This window comes from Perca fluviatilis, chromosome 21 (genome assembly GCF_010015445.1).
Source record: "Perca fluviatilis chromosome 21, GENO_Pfluv_1.0, whole genome shotgun sequence".
Lineage (NCBI taxonomy): Eukaryota > Metazoa > Chordata > Actinopteri > Perciformes > Percidae > Perca > Perca fluviatilis.
This window is the reverse complement of record NC_053132.1, coordinates 12,027,522-12,044,750: the sequence shown is the minus strand read 5'-3', so window position 1 is coordinate 12,044,750 and position 17,229 is coordinate 12,027,522. Positions and strand designations below refer to the sequence as shown.

General features: G+C 40.4%; 3 protein-coding genes across 4 annotated transcripts; 2 read left to right on the top strand and 1 right to left on the bottom strand.

Annotated features, from left to right (window-relative positions):
* Positions 1-96: 96 nt before the first annotated feature.
* Positions 97-3,750, bottom strand: LOC120550738 (zinc finger protein Pegasus-like). Of its 2 annotated transcripts, XM_039787512.1 has the most exons (4): positions 3,653-3,750; positions 3,178-3,334; positions 2,901-3,089; positions 97-2,113 (listed from the first exon to the last, which is right to left on the bottom strand). In XM_039787512.1, the coding sequence occupies exons 2-4, from the start codon at positions 3,311-3,313 to the stop codon at positions 1,191-1,193; spliced, it is 1,248 nt and encodes a 415-aa protein (XP_039643446.1). In that variant the 5' UTR covers positions 3,314-3,334; positions 3,653-3,750; the 3' UTR covers positions 97-1,190. The 2 variants fall into 2 exon arrangements, with proteins under 2 accessions (XP_039643446.1, XP_039643445.1); XM_039787511.1 differs by lacking the exon at positions 3,653-3,750 and having other exon boundaries at positions 3,178-3,644.
* Positions 3,751-4,089: 339 nt separating this feature from the next.
* Positions 4,090-12,319, top strand: acadsb (acyl-CoA dehydrogenase short/branched chain). The gene is made up of 11 exons (XM_039787510.1): positions 4,090-4,238; positions 4,522-4,681; positions 5,044-5,144; positions 5,242-5,448; positions 8,363-8,533; positions 8,900-9,025; positions 9,110-9,202; positions 9,322-9,411; positions 9,532-9,669; positions 10,403-10,502; positions 11,020-12,319. The coding sequence occupies exons 1-11, from the start codon at positions 4,206-4,208 to the stop codon at positions 11,094-11,096; spliced, it is 1,296 nt and encodes a 431-aa protein (XP_039643444.1). The 5' UTR covers positions 4,090-4,205; the 3' UTR covers positions 11,097-12,319.
* Positions 12,320-15,011: 2,692 nt separating this feature from the next.
* On the top strand, positions 15,012-17,145 carry LOC120550673 (homeobox protein HMX3-B). The gene is made up of 2 exons (XM_039787325.1): positions 15,012-15,515; positions 15,832-17,145. Exons 1-2 carry the CDS (start codon positions 15,236-15,238, stop codon positions 16,422-16,424), a joined length of 873 nt encoding a protein of 290 aa, XP_039643259.1. The 5' UTR covers positions 15,012-15,235; the 3' UTR covers positions 16,425-17,145.
* The last annotated feature ends 84 nt before the right edge of the window (positions 17,146-17,229 follow it).

The window sequence follows — 17,229 nt, the reverse complement described above, 5'->3', positions numbered from 1 at the left end:
CCACTCATTTTAAACTTAAGATACAATGATACACTTGTGGTCATCTACACGGTATCTGCAAATCTGGTGAACGTACACAAAAGAGATGAGAGCTCATTGATCTCAAATGTTTACTTTCTGTCCATAATAAGATAATTACATACAAACAAGTATTTCCTTTAGACCAGGATTTACACAAATCAAAAGCTATTAATTGAAATAAAAAGTAACATTACTACACATTATATCTTAGAGTCACAGGGATCTACAGTGTATCAACATCTGCTACTATACACATAAAACGTGGCTACAGTGAAATTAGAGTTTGTACTAAAAATTGGTACCACAAAACTACTCAGGACATATTATAAATATAGACTTCTTGGGTTCCATGGGTATAAATTAGTAAGAAAAAAACTATTGAAATCTATAAAATATTAATGATTGAATTGGCTGACACCTGCTGCAGTCTACAGAGTGAGGTATAAATAAATATCAGAACAGCAGGCATTGTAATAAATCTGGATGGACACGCATGATTTGAACAGAAAATGAGCCAATTAAGCTTCTCACAGCGAAATGTATCCAGCTAATATTAACTGTGGTGGAAACTTTGGTGTATATTCAGACTAACAGGCCATATACACATGCTGGACAAAAGTTTAACAGCCCCAATATGAATATAGAGCTGGAGAAGCTCATAATGTTTTCTGTTAAATACTGTTGGTATTTATTTTAAATGTCTCACATAAAGCTGTCTATGTAATTGTGATTTACTACAGGAGCTGAGTGAAATCCTGGTCACTGCAAAGTAATGAGACACTGAAAACAAAATCTAAAAAATATCAGGATATATCAAACAAAAGCAGCTGCACTGGCAAAGAAGGATGTTGGTAACAATGCCTTAACTAATACTGAATGTAGGATGAGTTGAAATTACTTAGTGAGCTTCAATTAGTATTTCTACTGCAGAGCTGTTGCAAGATATTTCAGTTGTTTTGTCCACCCTTTGTAAGTATCAATCCAAAACTAATAGGAAAAGCTGAAAGCCATGTAGAACTGCAGTACAGTGAGTATAAAAGGAAAAGCGAATACTAAACCGTACATAACAAACATGTAAATCAGTGTCACCATGTTTAAATGCTGTACAAGCAACATACTGAAAACACAGGGACCTATGACTTTATATGCATCTATGTTGCTACAAGGAATCACTTTTTATGTTGTCCACGGGCAAAATGGCACGAAAAGTCGTATTTGTCTATGCACATGTGACCACAGATGTTGCACTGGAATGGATGTTCGTAGCCATGACAGCCCATGTGAATGGTGTAGAGGATATTATCTAGAAATTGAATATCACAGTGCTGGCATTTCTGTAACAGCTGTTGGTCCGATGTGTTCAGGGCAGGGGTGGGTGTGCTCGGCTGGCTGTTGCTACGACTCGCAGTAAGAGTGCTCTCAAAACCGAGGCCGGGAACAGGACTGCAACTCCCACGGCCTGAGGTGGGAGATTCATTTTTAGGTGGTAAAGTCTGCGCTTCATTTGAACACATGGCAACGTCTTCACCAGAGACCTGTTGTATGAGGATGGGCTTCTCGTCTTTTAAGGACTCCCTGTCTGGAGATGCCCGAGTCTGGGACTCAGGATGAAGGTCGGCTAACTGGCCAGCAAGTGTAGACAGCTGGTCCAGTGGGTTATTAAAAGTCCAACCATTAGCACCTCTGTTGTTAATGTTGTTGTCATCTACCTTGGGATGGTTCTTATACTCAGTGCTATTCAAATGGTGGTGGATCTTGTGAGACAAGTCATTCAGATAATCTGACTTTGGCATCACCGTGGAAGGAGGGTTGAAGTTGATGAGTAGTCGCCTACTGAAGCCCAGTGAGCCTGTTCTCTTCTGCAGGGAGCTCAACATTCTCTTGTTGGAGAAAGGAGAGCGGGCAACCCTGGTGGGCAGGAGCTTGTGGCGGCGGCGACGGTGGTGCGACAGGTTGCTGCGGTCGCTACAGCGGAAGGCACAGAGGTCACATTTGTACGGTTTCTCTCCTGTGTGCGAGCGCATGTGGGCTTCCAAGTGGCGCTCGTACGCTGAAGCAAACGGGCACAGCTGGCAGCGATGAGGCTTTTCTCCTGGGTGACAACCAAGAGAGGAAATAATTGCAGTTATAATATGGATATTAACAAGCATACTTTACTGTTAACGGCTATGAGGCAGTAGGTAAAATGTAGCATGTGTGCTGCACAAGGCATCATACAAAATGGGGCAAGATTACATAAAAAATCCTCCAAATTGTCATCCTTGATTGTCTAGTCAATGTACAATTATACCAGTAGTTGACTGGCACTATTTCCAGCAGAAAAAAAGTGTACATTGTCCAAATGTAAAATTTGGCTGGGAATCACCCTCTACTTTCTTAGGGACCCCAAAGGCCACTGACATCTTCGTCTTCATCTTCAGCAGTGTGTTTGGATTTCCAGCAGTGTTTAATATGGATGTTGTTAAAGGCATGGTGTTGCCTTAATGAATGAATGCAGTGTAACTAGGGCTGGGCGATATGGAGAAAATCAAATATCATGATATTTTTGACCAAATCGATATCGATACAGCAGCGATATTGTAGTGTTGTTTATTGGTGCTTTCACAACATATTTACACAATGAGATTTTGATAAATAATCATCAGTAATAGTGCATATAATGACTAAGTGGGTAAAGGCAAATAATAGAACACTTACAACAGTCTGGTAAGTTCAGAAAATGACATCACTTTACTGTAATGCAGCCTTTAAAACCAGGAAAAGACAACACTTATGCCATATCACGATATTACGATATCCAAAATCTAAGACGATATCTAGTCTCATATCACGATACCGATATAATATCGATATATTGCCCAGCTCTAAGTGTAACTGACCTGTGTGGATGCGGATGTGCTCTATTAAACGAGCCATGCCCTTGTTGGCATAGCTGCAGTAGCTGCACTTGTACTTTCCATCACAGGTCCTCTCCAGACCGTCCATTTGTACATCTGACCCATCCTCCATTGGCAGGCTCACCTCCACAGACGGAGGATCCAGACCATTCTGCTCACTCCTGGGCGCAACTAAAACCAAACGCACAATGACTTTAAGATTTGACTCTTTACTTATCAAAGACATATTGCTGTATAATTTATTGTACTCCATTCCCACCGGCTTGAAACGGCTCCCCTGGCTCTTTTTCTCCGCAAACAGAGCCTGAGATCATGTTGACGTGCTGGGTTTGCTGTGTCAGGTATTCTTGGAATTCCTTCACAAAATCCACAGGCTCGGTCTTTATCTCTTCCATTGTCCTTCTTCTGTATTGAACCTGAAAAGATCCAGTGGAGATTAGTTGATAGTCAGACGTGTGTCAGACATTTTACTTATGACTGCTGATAACGTACAGTAACCTAAGTTAGCTGCCTATAAAATATGTTGATGGTTAGCTCATAGCTATAACAACAATGCTTTACGTGACGTTGCCTAGCGAGCACGACCCTTAACGTTACATCAATTTTCATTATTATTAACACCGACTATTCAACACCACTAGTTCATATCGTGGCTTTCAGCGTCTAAGTAATGTTATCGCTAAGCAAAGATAAGTGTGAATATTGGGGATAAATGATCCAGCTAGAATTGTTACCAAATGAACGCTTCCGTTTTGCGCGATAAGTCTATATTCCGTGTTACCACAAACGCAACTGTTGCCTTCGGATACTGTCGGAAAAATATAAGCAGCAATTCGGCACTTGCAAACGAGTCTGAAGAACGCTTCTCAAATAAGTGTTGTTATTGGGTATAGTGCGTCCCATTAATTCAATCGCCATGCCAACAGTATATAATTAAGTATAAAAGTTACATCTTCAAAAATAAATATGACTTTCTTTTACACACACAAAAGCGCTTTCAGTTTATGTTTGTTTAAACCTACTAATAAAGAGCATCATGACAGGCAGCTTGAATTTATATTGTGCTTACTTAATAGTTGTATCAATAACTATGCTTAATAGCCTACACAGCCATAGAAACGAGCATGTGATTCGCACAAGGGGCACTTGAAGGCAGCATTGGACGTAGAAGGAAATCCGGTGCAGTCTGTGTTTTGTCGCCTGCGCACTGTGCCCGTGTTGTCCTATGGTATTTGCCTATGGTGTTGTACAGTTGTCATAATCTACCCACAGATTTTGTAATAAGTCATGGCTGCACTGTTGGTTAGGCTTTTCTCAAAGGTGAGACTGAATCATATTGTCACAGACAGCATTTACCGGATTTCTGCACTTATTGAAATATTTTCCTCTGTATCAATGCTCAGGTATCCTGAAAACAGACAGCTAACGCGAGCATGAAACGAACTTAGTTATAACTTATGACGTTATCGTAAACTCGGCAGTATCTGATCAGTGCAAGAACTGAATTAAAATTAGTACTTGACCGTCTAGCACTATTTTTCAACGTGTGCGTTCACCCAAATACGCAGATAGACATCCCCACTGTTGTCTCTCCTGTTTTCAGTCATGTAGACAGATATCTCGACCATGGGCTGCATGTCAGGCTGGATGGAGGAGCAGGTCCACCACTCCTGCCCCAGATATGGCCTCAGACCACCCAGCCGGGCTGGTCTTTCCTCCCCTTCAAACGTATTCAGAGGAGGAGAGCATGATGAGGGAAGCAGGTGAGTTGGACATCTTCCCAGCGGGAAATTCCTCTGTTACAGCAGGTTAGAGCATAAGAATAGATAAAAAGCAAATACACAATTCTTATCAACAATATACAATACTCATTTACAGTAACTTAAATGTGTGACGACACGTGTGAGGAAGACATAGTAAAGGAATGCAAATTATACTGTAAGGTTGTAGTGCAGTTAGAATAAAAGGTGTAAGAGTCCAGGATGAGAGTGTCTGGATCAGTCTTTAGTCCGTTAGTGGGAAGCGTGAGACTTGACTGGTTTACAGTGAGATTATGTTCAACTGCTGCTGACAGCTGGAGACAAAAAATCCTGAAACACTAATCATATGTCTTGTTCCTTGACAGTTAAAAAATATGCACAAGAGCGCATTGCTCCGGTTGTGTCAAAGATGGATGAAAATTCTGCCATGGACGAGGAAGTGCTTAAATCTCTCTTTGAACAGGGTGTATGTAATTCATTTATTTGTTACACTAAAGTCAGTGTCCATCTTTTCTTCTATCAGTAGTGACTCTGATATTGAATTTTTTATTGTTTTTTTACAGCTCATGGGCATTGAGATTGAGCCAGAGTACAACGGCACTGGCTCCACATTCTTCTCCTCAATTCTGGTCATTGAGGAGCTGGCGAAGGTGGACCCCTCTGTGGCTGTGCTCTGTGACATCCAGAACACACTGATCAACACACTGTTTGTCAAACTGGGTACAGCAGCTCAGAAAGAGCAGTACCTGAGCCGACTTTCAACTGACATGGTGAGCAATTTGACAAACTGTCTCTCAGTGTATGGCATAAAAGACTACATTGTTAGTTTGACATACATACCAAATTGCAATCTGAAGATGAAAACAGCTATGACAGAAATATGTTGTTAGATGACCAACCACATAATACTGTAGTAATAGTAATAAGTATTTATTAATGTTTTTATTTAATGCACTGTGACTGATTCTTCTGTGTATACAAATACTCAGTGAAATGACAAATGAAGTGATAGATCTCTTGACTGGTCGTGTAGGCCTATATTCTGCACTGTATTTACTAGGGGTGGGAATCTCTTGGCACCTCACAATTCGATACCAATTCAGAGGCCAACGATTCGATTCTAAACAGATTATCGATGCATAAATTTTTTTAATGTACATGTCCAGGTGTGATTTTTAAAAATATACATATAAGTGCGCCCAGATAGCTCAGTTGGTAGAGCAGGTGCCCATATGTAGAGGTTTACTCCTTGACGCAGCGGGCCTGGGTTCAACTCCAACCTGTGGCCCTTTGCTGCATGTCATTCCCTTTCTCTCTCCCCTTTCATTTCTTCAGCTGTCCTGTCAATAAAAGGCCTAAAATGCCCAAAAAATAATCTTGGAAATATATATATATATATATATATATATATATATATATATATATATATATATATATATATATAAATATATATATATATATATATATATACACACACACAGTGCCTTGCAAAAGTATTCAGCCCCCTTGAACTTTTCGACCTTTTGCCACATTTCAGGCTTCAAACATAAAGATATAAAACTGTAATTTTTTGTGAAGAATCAACAACAAGTGGGACACAATCATGAAGTGGAACGAAATTTATTGGATATTTCAAACTTTAACAAATAAACTGAAAAATTGGGTGCAAAATATTCAGCCCCCTTAAGTTAATACTTTGCAGCCCCTTTTGCTGCGATTACAGCTGTAAGTCGCTTGGGGTATGTCTCCATCAGTTTTGCACATCGAGAGACTGAAATATTTGCCCATTCCTCCTTGCAAAACGCGCGCGGCTCAGTGAGGTTGGATGGAGAGCGTTTGTGAACAGCAGTTTTCAGTTCTTTCCACAGATTCTCGATTGGATTCAGGTCTGGACTTTGACTTGGCCATTCTAACACCTGGATAGGTTTATTTGTGAACCATTCCATTGTAGATATTGCTTTGTTTTGGATCATTGTCTTGTTGGAAGACAAATCTCCGTCCCAGTCTCAGGTCTTTTGCAGACTCCATCAGGTTTTCTTCCAGAATGGTCCTGTATTTGGCTCCATCCATCTTCCCATCAATTTTAACCATCTTCCCTGTCCCTGCTGAAGAAAAGCAGGCCCAAACCATGATGCTGCCACCACCATGTTTGACAGTGGGGATGGTGTGTTCAGGGTGATGAGCTGTGTTGCTTTTACGCCAAACATAACGTTTTGCATTGTTGCCAAAAAGTTTGATTTTGGTTTCATCTGACCAGAGCACCTTCTTCCACATGTTTGGTGTGTCTCCCAGGTGGCTTTTGGCAAACTTTAAACGACACTTTTTATGGATATCTTTAAGAAATGGCTTTCTTCTTGCCACTCTTCCATAAAGGCCAGATTTGTGCAGTATACGACTGATTGTTGTCCTATGGACAGAGTCTCCCACCTCAGCTGTAGATCTCTGCAGTTCATCCAGAGTGATCATGGGCCTCTTGGCTGCATCTCTTATCAGTCTTCTCCTTGTATGAGCTGAAAGTTTAGAGGGACGGCCGGGTCTTCGTAGATTGGATAGCTCCTTGGGATCTTTAAAGCTTGGGAAATCTTTTTGTATCCAAATCCGGCTTTAAACTTCTCCACAATAGTATCTCGGACCTGCCTGGTGTGTTCCTTATTCTTCATGATGCTCTCTGCGCTTTAAACTGACCTCTGAGACTATCACCGAGCAGGTGCATTTATACGGAGACTTGATTACACACAGGTGGATTCTATTTATCATCATTAGTCATTTAGGTCAACATTGGATCATTCAGAGATCCTCACTGAACTTCTGGAGAGAGTTTGCTGCATTGAAAGTAAAGGGGCTGAATAATTTTGCACGCCCAATTTTTCAGTTTTTTATTTGTTAAAAAAGTTTGAAATATCCAATAAATTTCTTTCCACTTCATGATTGTGTCCCACTTGTTGTTGATTCTTCACAAAAAATTACAGTTTTATATCTTTATGTTTGAAGCCTGAAATGTTGCAAAAGTACCAAAAATTCAAGGCGGCCGAATACTTTCGCAAGGCACTATATATATATATATATATATATATATATATATATATATATATATATATACACACACACACACACACACAAGTTTTAATGAAATGTTTTGTCTACTGAGGTTTTTATTTTGTAGTCATTCCATGCTTAAGCCTTAAACATGCTTGTGAAAGTCACCTTCTCTCACAGTAATCTTCCATGTCAGAGGCTGAGTCATGTTTAAAGGTGGATAATTGGCTTCTTAGAACATGAAACATGAAGTGGTCAGATGTATTGTGATATAGTAGATGAACAGCCTGTATGTGTTTTGGCTAATTATTTTATGTAAATCTTATTAGATCATGTGTATATATACAAAATATAATTTCTTTTCCTTTTCGCAATTTTTGTGTTTTTTTTTTTCTGCACTCCTGCCTAAACTCTAAGTTGTTGTCCATTATCCCATCCTCTTTTAGTCACTCTCTTTTCAGAGATGTACATGTCTGGAGACAGTAACTTTTAAATAAAAATCAGCATACACACAATAATTTTTTTTTTAGCATTGAATCATTGTAGAGAGAATTGTGATGCATCTAAGAATCAATTATTTTTCCCACCCCTAGTATTTACTGTAATGCTTTCCTGCACTTCCTTATATACCTGTGTCATGTCACACAGATTGGAAGTTTCTGCCTCTCTGAAGCAGAGTCAGGGAGTGATGCCTTCTCTCTGAAGACGCGTGCTGAAAAACACAAGGACTATTACATCATCAATGGATCCAAGATGTGGATCAGCAATGCAGAGCATGCAGGTGTTTTCCTGGTGATGGCCAATGTAGACCCCTCTGCTGTGAGTAACTGCTCATCTTTCTATTCTTGTTGCCTATTGTCAGCTAAAACAGATCAACAACATACTCAATTATTTATAGTATTTCTCTTTCTCTAGGAATCTTAATGTAAAAATACCTCCTCTCATCATCTCGCATCACAGAGATGGTTCGCAATAAAGAGTAATTGATCCAATTTTTCCTGTTTTCTTATATTTGCAATTCAGCTGTCAAATACCGTAAATATCTAATCCAAAATGGCAACATCAGAAATTCTAAAGGCCAAAAATTGTCACAGAGTTTAAAAAGAGCTCTCAAACTCAGTCTCAACAAATGTGTGCCTCTATCATGTCAAAATGTAAAGACAAACTCTTTTTTTCAATTGACAGGGATACCGAGGCATCACATGCTTCATCGTGGACCGGGACACAGAGGGACTTGAGATTTGCAAGAAGGAGAACAAGCTCGGCCTGCGTGCGTCCTCCACCTGCCCTCTTAACTTTGACAATGTCAAGGTACTACCAAACGGCTTGTACAGCACCGGACCAGTATGAAACAAATGCATACTGTGGCTACAAACATTCTGCTTTATATTGTAGGTTCCGGAGAAGAACATATTGGGACAGGTCGGTCACGGGTACAAGTATGCTATTGGAATGTTGAATGAGGGCAGGATTGGAATTGCTGCTCAGGTAAACCATCATTATTTAAATGATTTACTTAAAACAAGCTAAATGTGCTCTATTCAAGATTACAAAGTGTGAACTGGAAATGTTGCATGTGCTAACGTCTTTGTCTCTGTGTGTTTCAGATGCTTGGGCTGGCACAGGGTTGCTTCGACCACACTATTCCTTACACCAGACAGAGAGTGCAGTTTGGAAAACGCATCTTTGACTTCCAGGTTAAAACACAATAGACTCCTCTCTTTCACACATCACATGTGTGATTATTCACATTATTCTGGTGGCCAGTGTTTTGTTCAATGGGTTCTAATGTCGTTATGGTACTCTGTGCTTTCCAGGGCATGCAGCACCAAATAGCCCACGTAGCAACACAGATTGAAGCCGGCCGGCTGCTGACATACAACGCTGCTCGTCTGAAGGAAGCTGGGAGGCCTTTCATTAAGGAGGCCTGCATGGCGAAATACTTCACTGCAGAGGTGAGCTTCCTGAAGGCCTCTTTACAGTCGCCGCACCCGACCTGTCGCGCGCCATTGTGACGTCAAAATGACGTAGATCTCGCTGGCGCGCCAGGATTTAAAGTGCCAGAGGTCACGAACCACTCTATTTTTTTCAGCGGCGCACGACAAAGCGGGAACAGGAAGCATGGACGAGTTTGAGAGCAACCGGATGCCAGGACTCTCAAAGTTCCTGCAAGTCTCTTGTAAAACTTACTGGGTTAAAATGAGTTCTTTTATGGTGAATAAAAGGCTTGATCCGACGAAGTAGGTCATCGAATCGTTGTGCAGACATTCTGAAGTATTCAAACTGCTTCTCTTCGCCATCGTTTACCTTCTTCTTTTTCTTATAGTCCGTAGAAATAGCAAAGTCGGTAGCCTTTCCTCAGTTGCACCACCACTAGTGTCGCGACCACCACGCACAAGTATAAATAGTTACGGCGCTTCCATGACGTCACACTGGCGTGCGACAGGTGGGAACAGCAAGTATACCGGACGTCTGATTCACTGACTACACTTGAACACAAGGATGGTGTTGCAGAGGGCTTTGAAACTGTATTTCTAGGATATATTTTGACATCAGGGTTATCTGTTTTTTTATGCTCTATGCTGTCCTGCTATCTGGGCAAGGAAGGTCCTGTAAAGAAGATATTTTCAGTCTTTGTGAAACACCTTCCTGGTCATCATAATATCTGTTATGTTTTATTTTCCTCAGGTTGCAACCCTAACAACATCGAAATGCATCGAATGGATGGGAGGGGTAGGCTTCACCAAGGACTACCCCATAGAGAAATACTACAGAGACTGTAAAATTGGTGAGCATGACTGGACAAATATGCACCACTAGACAAATATTAACTTGTTGGCACACGGTTTGTTAAATTGTTTTGCTGAGAGCTTGCAGAGCTGGTTTAGGTAACTGTGACTAAAGCTACAATGTGGGAAAAGGACACAACTCTTAAGGGCTGCAGGAAGGTCAGGCATAGCTGTTTGTGATTGGACCAGAGTGGGGCGGAGAGAAGGACTGATAGCAGTGGCTGTAATCGGACTCTGCAGGAATTCCCCCCCCTCCCTGTTGAGGTTTGTCATTATACCAACACACAGCCAAGGAAGCTGTCAGGGCAAAATGTCACTTTTCCTGTCATCACCACCATTTTGGCTCCCCAGTTCTCCAGCTGGAGCACCGGCATACTGAGCTACATAATGAGCCCCCTTGTCTGCTGATAGCAAAAGCTGCAGGTTAATGTACTGTGCAGGGGAATTTGACAGAAATTGACCTTGTTTTGTACAGCAGGAATTCATTTCAATGCTTTGTTTTGTCTCCATGCACAGGTACCATTTATGAGGGCACAACAAATGTCCAGCTATCCACTATCGCCAAGTTCATTGATAAGGAGTATGATCACTGAAACTATCTGAACGGAGCCTGATGGATTGCACTCTCCTGTGTTTCACTCCACACTCTTCCAAATGAATTTGGGGGAATGCATTGCTGTAGATCTGCTTTTGTGTTTCTAGAGTTTTGTTGCAGTTATAGATTTGTTGTTCTCGATATCACCAATTTTGACTCTTGTTAAGTAGTTTGCACTACTGATGTTACTGATGTTGTGGTTACATTTCCCCAGCTTTAGGGTTAAAGTTGCTCTTGTGCAATAATGTTTTTTTTTTCTTCCATTTGCTCTCCATCAGACCATTCCGAAAGTCTATAAGACGGTGTTTGTCATATATAGAACTCTACCACTTCCCTCTTGTCCATATTTCTTGTTTTAGGTGTAACCTAACCTAATTGGAGAGGGCTGGAGCCTGGACATCAAATATCGGACATGAGGCACCGGAATTAGGGAGAGTGAGCAAGCAGATTCCACAAAAAAGAGACTTTATTCAGACATGAACTTCCTGTTTAACTTCATCAAGTGGTGGGTCTGTATTAGTTACACAAACAGAGAAAAATGTATGACATAAAAGATCAGTACCATGTATTTACTCATCTTAAATATTCTTAATTATCGAACTAAAATTCTCCTTGGCTCTGAACAAAGTTAGATAATAACAGACACAAACAATACATCAGTTAAACACTGGAATCAGTCATAAATGGAAAGCAAACTGATACACCATAAAGAATAGTTCACTTTTAGACACGTAGCAAGCGTAATGGAACACAGGTCTGGTTGGTGGAAGAGAAAACAGAGCAATGGCCTCCTCCTAGTTATAGGAGCACTGATTCGGGGCAGATGAGTTCACCTAACTGATTCCAGACATTACAGGTGAGCTCGTTGCTCGTCCCAGCAGGAAACACTTCTTCTGTTTATTGCGATATGGTGATGAATCATGTCAGCATAACATAACTGATCCATATGTTGCAATATGAGAATTTTGAAAGATATTGTTTGGTATTGTCTTTGTATGTTTCGGTGCCTTCAGAGTCTGCTATGACTTGGTTCAATAACTTAAAAGTGTGTCTTCTTGATTGATCGTTGATTGAAATAGGTGAATTGTAACATTTCCCTCACTTATATGATCTGTAAATACTGCACAGTTCCTTTTCACATCATATAAAGAAATTCTCTGTATAGAGCGATCTGTCAGTAACTATATAATATGAATAAATGTGAAGTATGCTGTAGTGCAATCGACCCTCTTTCTTTGGTGTGACTGAGGCAGATTAATACCAAGTTGTGTCACTAGATGGCAGCCTTCTCCAGAGTGACAGCAGCACTCTACGGAGTAGAGGCAGCTTCACATTAAGAGACCAGTCAGTTACCATGTCATTTCACAGCATGTCACCTCTAATGCTATTTTATATCAATTTAATTATGCGGGTGCTTCAGATAAAAAGAGCCTGCCTTGCATAATTGACTCACTGATCCTTTTTCAGGTGAGATTGATTACATTTCCGCAGCCTATATGTGCTGTGTAAAATGAGGTATCTTGTTTTACACAAAACAGACAAGCTGTGTCCAAGTATACAGACCTGTAATAGCAATTACCCATTATGAGCCCTTGTAAAAATGAATCTGGCAAGGTATCTGTTTGACAAAAAGTCATTAATCACTGACGGTACTTAATATTTATCAACAGGGATGGAAACAGTCCGATTCATACCCACTGCAATATTGATGCCAAATATGCAGACGTTCAGATACCCGTGAAGTGAATGGATAACAGTGTTTTCATACACTTACCATACTACATTGTCATTTTTCATTACATTGATTATACCTTATTTTAATAGGGAAATAACAAAGCTCTCTTTCTCTTTGGTGCCCCGAAAACTATAGTCTTTAACACTATACACAGAGAAGAGAGCAGAGAAAAAATGAACTGGTCTATGAAAGAAATACTGACAAATATGTAAAGATACCTTGTGTTGACAAAGTATTTTCCAACAGCAGCTAAAAGTGTCCAATTTTCCTTTTTTGTAATCACTCCACTAAATGTTGTCTAACCTAATTATGTTAAGTACAGTTTGTAACCATTAATTTGTGATGAATATAGATGGATAGATTTTTTATTAATCCCAAAAATGGGAAATTACAGGTCACCTGTTGACACCAGATCAAACACAACAGTTGTTTTGATATTTTACAACAAAATATCAAGTATCATTCAGGCATGAGTCGTCACTGAAAGAACTAATAAGCTGACATGAGTAGAGTCTGTCTATTATGTGTGATGTAAATATAAACATGAACATGAGAGGTTCAAAATGAAGACAGACAGAAAACAACATGTTGCTAACAAGATCAGCATCATGTTTTGCCCAGACATTTCTAACGACAAATTTGAAACACAGGCCTGCTTTTTGCATCATTGAGTGTACTTGGTTTCCCCTTCTGATCCACTCTGACTTGTTCCGTCCATTGTTCAAGCCTCTGTTTAATGAACATAATCTGATGAAAACAGCTATCTGCTTTTCACTTTGCATTGGCAAACACAGCTCAACCAGCCTCTTTCTCCGCCCCCATCTTTAACACAGCTATGAGACCTCTAATTATGCAGGGATTCAAGTAGCTTTTCACAAAACACAGTGTTGTCCTTTAGAGCTGGAGAGCGCTCCGTGAGCTAAAAGGACAAGCTGCATGTTTGTAGGTTGTGCAAATTCAATTGGTTTGATTGGTTCTCTGCATCTGCTTCAAATCTGGTGTAAATGATGAATCTTAAATGCATCCCATGTGGTGTTTACTAATACATCTAAGCCAAATGTTACCTCTATACACAAAACAATCTATATCCACAGGCTGTGACAGACATTTTTATATGCGTTTGCTTTAGGATTCTCTAAGCAAAGTACAAGCACATTGCAGTTTGCTTAAAAAATTCCTCATACCTCTCCCTGGTGAAGTCTCAAACATATAGTTCCTCAATATTAAGAGAAAAACGGTTTAACTCAATCTCTCTCCTGTTCATTTTGTGTCTTTATCTTCTAATTTTCATCTAATCTGACCACACTGGATCATATTAATGTCTCATTACACATACAAATATAATTTGCATCTTCCAAGCACCAGTGTTATTATAATATGTGACAGAAACAAGACTTGTGTCATCCTTATGCATTACATCACCTGCTGTCCCTCTGGGTTTGCAGGCTTGTGTACAAAGCTGATTTGAAAAGCCTTTATCACAATGGTAAGCATTCATTTTGATGTCTGCCTGTAGCACTTCCTGACTAATAAAATTACATTTAAGTCACTGAGCTCTGGTACAGGAGAAATGCAGGTACATATTGCGTTCCTCTTGCACACAGGTGGAATAGAGGATATTTGACTTAACCGATGAATGAGGTTGATCCTCCGCAGGTCACGTCAACCTGTTCAACAACAGCATCAACACGTGCAGTCAAAAAAACAAAATGTCCAATCATCTTTTTTTAATAATTTGTCTTTATTGTGTTGTAAGGAATAAATATTCTTTAAGGTTGAAATATACTATTTTGTATTAGTTTTATATGTTTTGGGTGCCTTAATTACCTTATTGCGGAAAATATGCGTAATTTGAGCAATATTTGTGCCAAGGCCAAGCTGCTCACAGCTTCGCGTTGAGGTGTGATAATCCCTGGACCGTTTATTCAATTTAGTGACAGGTGATTGCGGCTCGTGCACGCCCCCAAAACCCCGGGACATTCTCATCTTTAATCTAATTAGATGATAAGTGGGTGCGTACTGTTGAGCCCGAAGCCAAAACGCTTGCGCGGCCTTTTTTCTTTGGAGTCTATTCTCGTCACAGCCCCTCGCGGTTTCATCTCAAATCCCATTTGCTGTTGTACCTGCCCAATAGCAGAGACCGAGCGCGTTTTAAGTGGGATGGCATTTTTTTTATTTCATCATTACAATCCAGCGCAAGTTTGACGCAGTGATATGAGCTTTCGGTCTGATCATCATCAGGAGCTGGTTCTCTCTCTCTCTCTCTCTCTCTCTCTCTCTCTCTCTCTCTCTCTCTCTCTCTCGTATAGTTTTAACAGACATAAAACAAGATTATCTTTTTCAGGTATTTCCCTTAGATAAGTTTTGATGGTGATCCACATCGGACATCAGGCTAAACGGTGATGGCAGACTCTGATGCGCAAGAGACTCGCCAACCTGCAAAAGACTCTCCCTTCTCCATAAAGAACCTGCTAAACATCGAAGACAAACCCACAAAGCCCAAAAGTTTCCTCGGCTCATCCAAAGCAGTGTTTGAAGCCAGCTTCTTCTCTCGGTTTGGTGACTTGTCTTTCCCTCGATTTGAGTTGCCCACACAGAGAATTGGACTATCAGCGCAATATTTGGAGAGAGCGTCTACCTGGTGGTACCCATACTCGCTCGGGACTCATCTGAGGACTGGAGGTAAACATTACTAACTTTGACTCTGCTGGTAAAAAAAAAAAAAAATCTGAATTTAGATTATGCTACTTTTACAGCAAAAGGCCTATCATGTCATATCTTGAAGGGATGGGTAATAAGGGATTTGAATTATACCCCGAATTATGAGGAATTATGCCCCTAACCTCTATTAAATATGAGTATTTTAACAATAAAGAAAAACGCATATTTCACCAATAACTGAATATCTGAATCAATTAAAATACAGATAATTGCCAGTTTAGATCACACGTTTGTTGGCTTAGACCAAATTTGAATACAGTATATATTTTTCCTGCAGGGTCTGAGAAGGCCAACCTGAGGGAAGCATCACCGGCACCGGACAGGCGCTCACCGGATCTCCAAAAAAGTGACCAAGATGCCAGAGAGGAAAGTGCCGATGACGATGTCGCGCTGGAGGAAAGCGACTCGGAAGAGCCAAAGAAAGAAAAAGACCAGGAGGACGACTGGAGGAGGAAAACGGACGAGCTGGACTCCGAGAGGAAGCCCTGTCGGAAGAAGAAGACGCGCACAGTGTTTTCTAGGAGTCAGGTATTCCAGCTCGAGTCCACCTTCGACATAAAGCGCTACCTAAGCAGCTCGGAGAGGGCCGGCCTGGCCGCGTCCCTGCACCTGACAGAGACGCAGGTCAAAATCTGGTTTCAGAACCGGAGGAATAAGTGGAAAAGGCAGCTGGCCGCGGAGCTGGAGGCGGCCAACCTGAGCCATGCGGCGGCGCAGAGGATTGTGCGGGTTCCCATACTTTACCACGAGAACGGAGCCCCAGAAACGGCCGGGGGCCCCGTTGCAAACTCACCGGGCAGCCAGTCACTCCTGTCTTTTCCCCACCACATGTACTATTCCCACCCGGTCCCACTGCTGAGGCCTGTTTAACACTGACTGTGTCATGATGCGCTGTACATACTGTATGTTTTTAAATGAGAGTGACCTTCAAGAATAACATTTTGTAAATTTTGTAGATTCAATGGACACAATGTTACACACATTATTATTATTATTATTATTATTATTATTATTATTATTATTATTATTATTATTATTATTATTATTATATAATCATCCTTTATCCTGCTGAAGCGTCTTGAGCAAGTCACTATTACGGCTCCAATTGGTGTTACAGGAGGGACAAAGAAATTATTATTATTATTGGTGAAATTGTTATATGCTCAAAAGTGGGTGAATATATTTAAATGTATTCAAAAAATAACTTGTTTTGAACAGGGTTGACTGTCCATATGTATTTTACAGAGATTTGTGTCAGTGTTTGTAGCAAAACGTGGAATTTGATTTTTTGATATTTTCCAATATTGTGCAATAATGTTGGCTTCACATTAGGCTACCAGCCTTTGTCACCTAAAGTTCACTTTTTCAGAGAAAAAAAAAAAAAAATGTCTCTTTGTAATAGTGAGGACAATCATGTGATCCTTCAAAACAATCCCCTAAAAACTCCAGGTGTTTTGCCGGTAATTTAAAAGCCATACAAGAGCCAAAAATAGCCTCTGTTTTTGTGTATGTTTTTTCTCTGATGTTGTTATTGGAATTATGTATATCATTATGGTCTTACACTCAGTAAAGATTTTGTTCCAAAAAGAAATGTGTCATATATAGCCTATGTTTCAAATATTTGTGAGGATGGAGCGATCTTTTTAAATTTTGGAAACGTTAAGGCACATTGGGG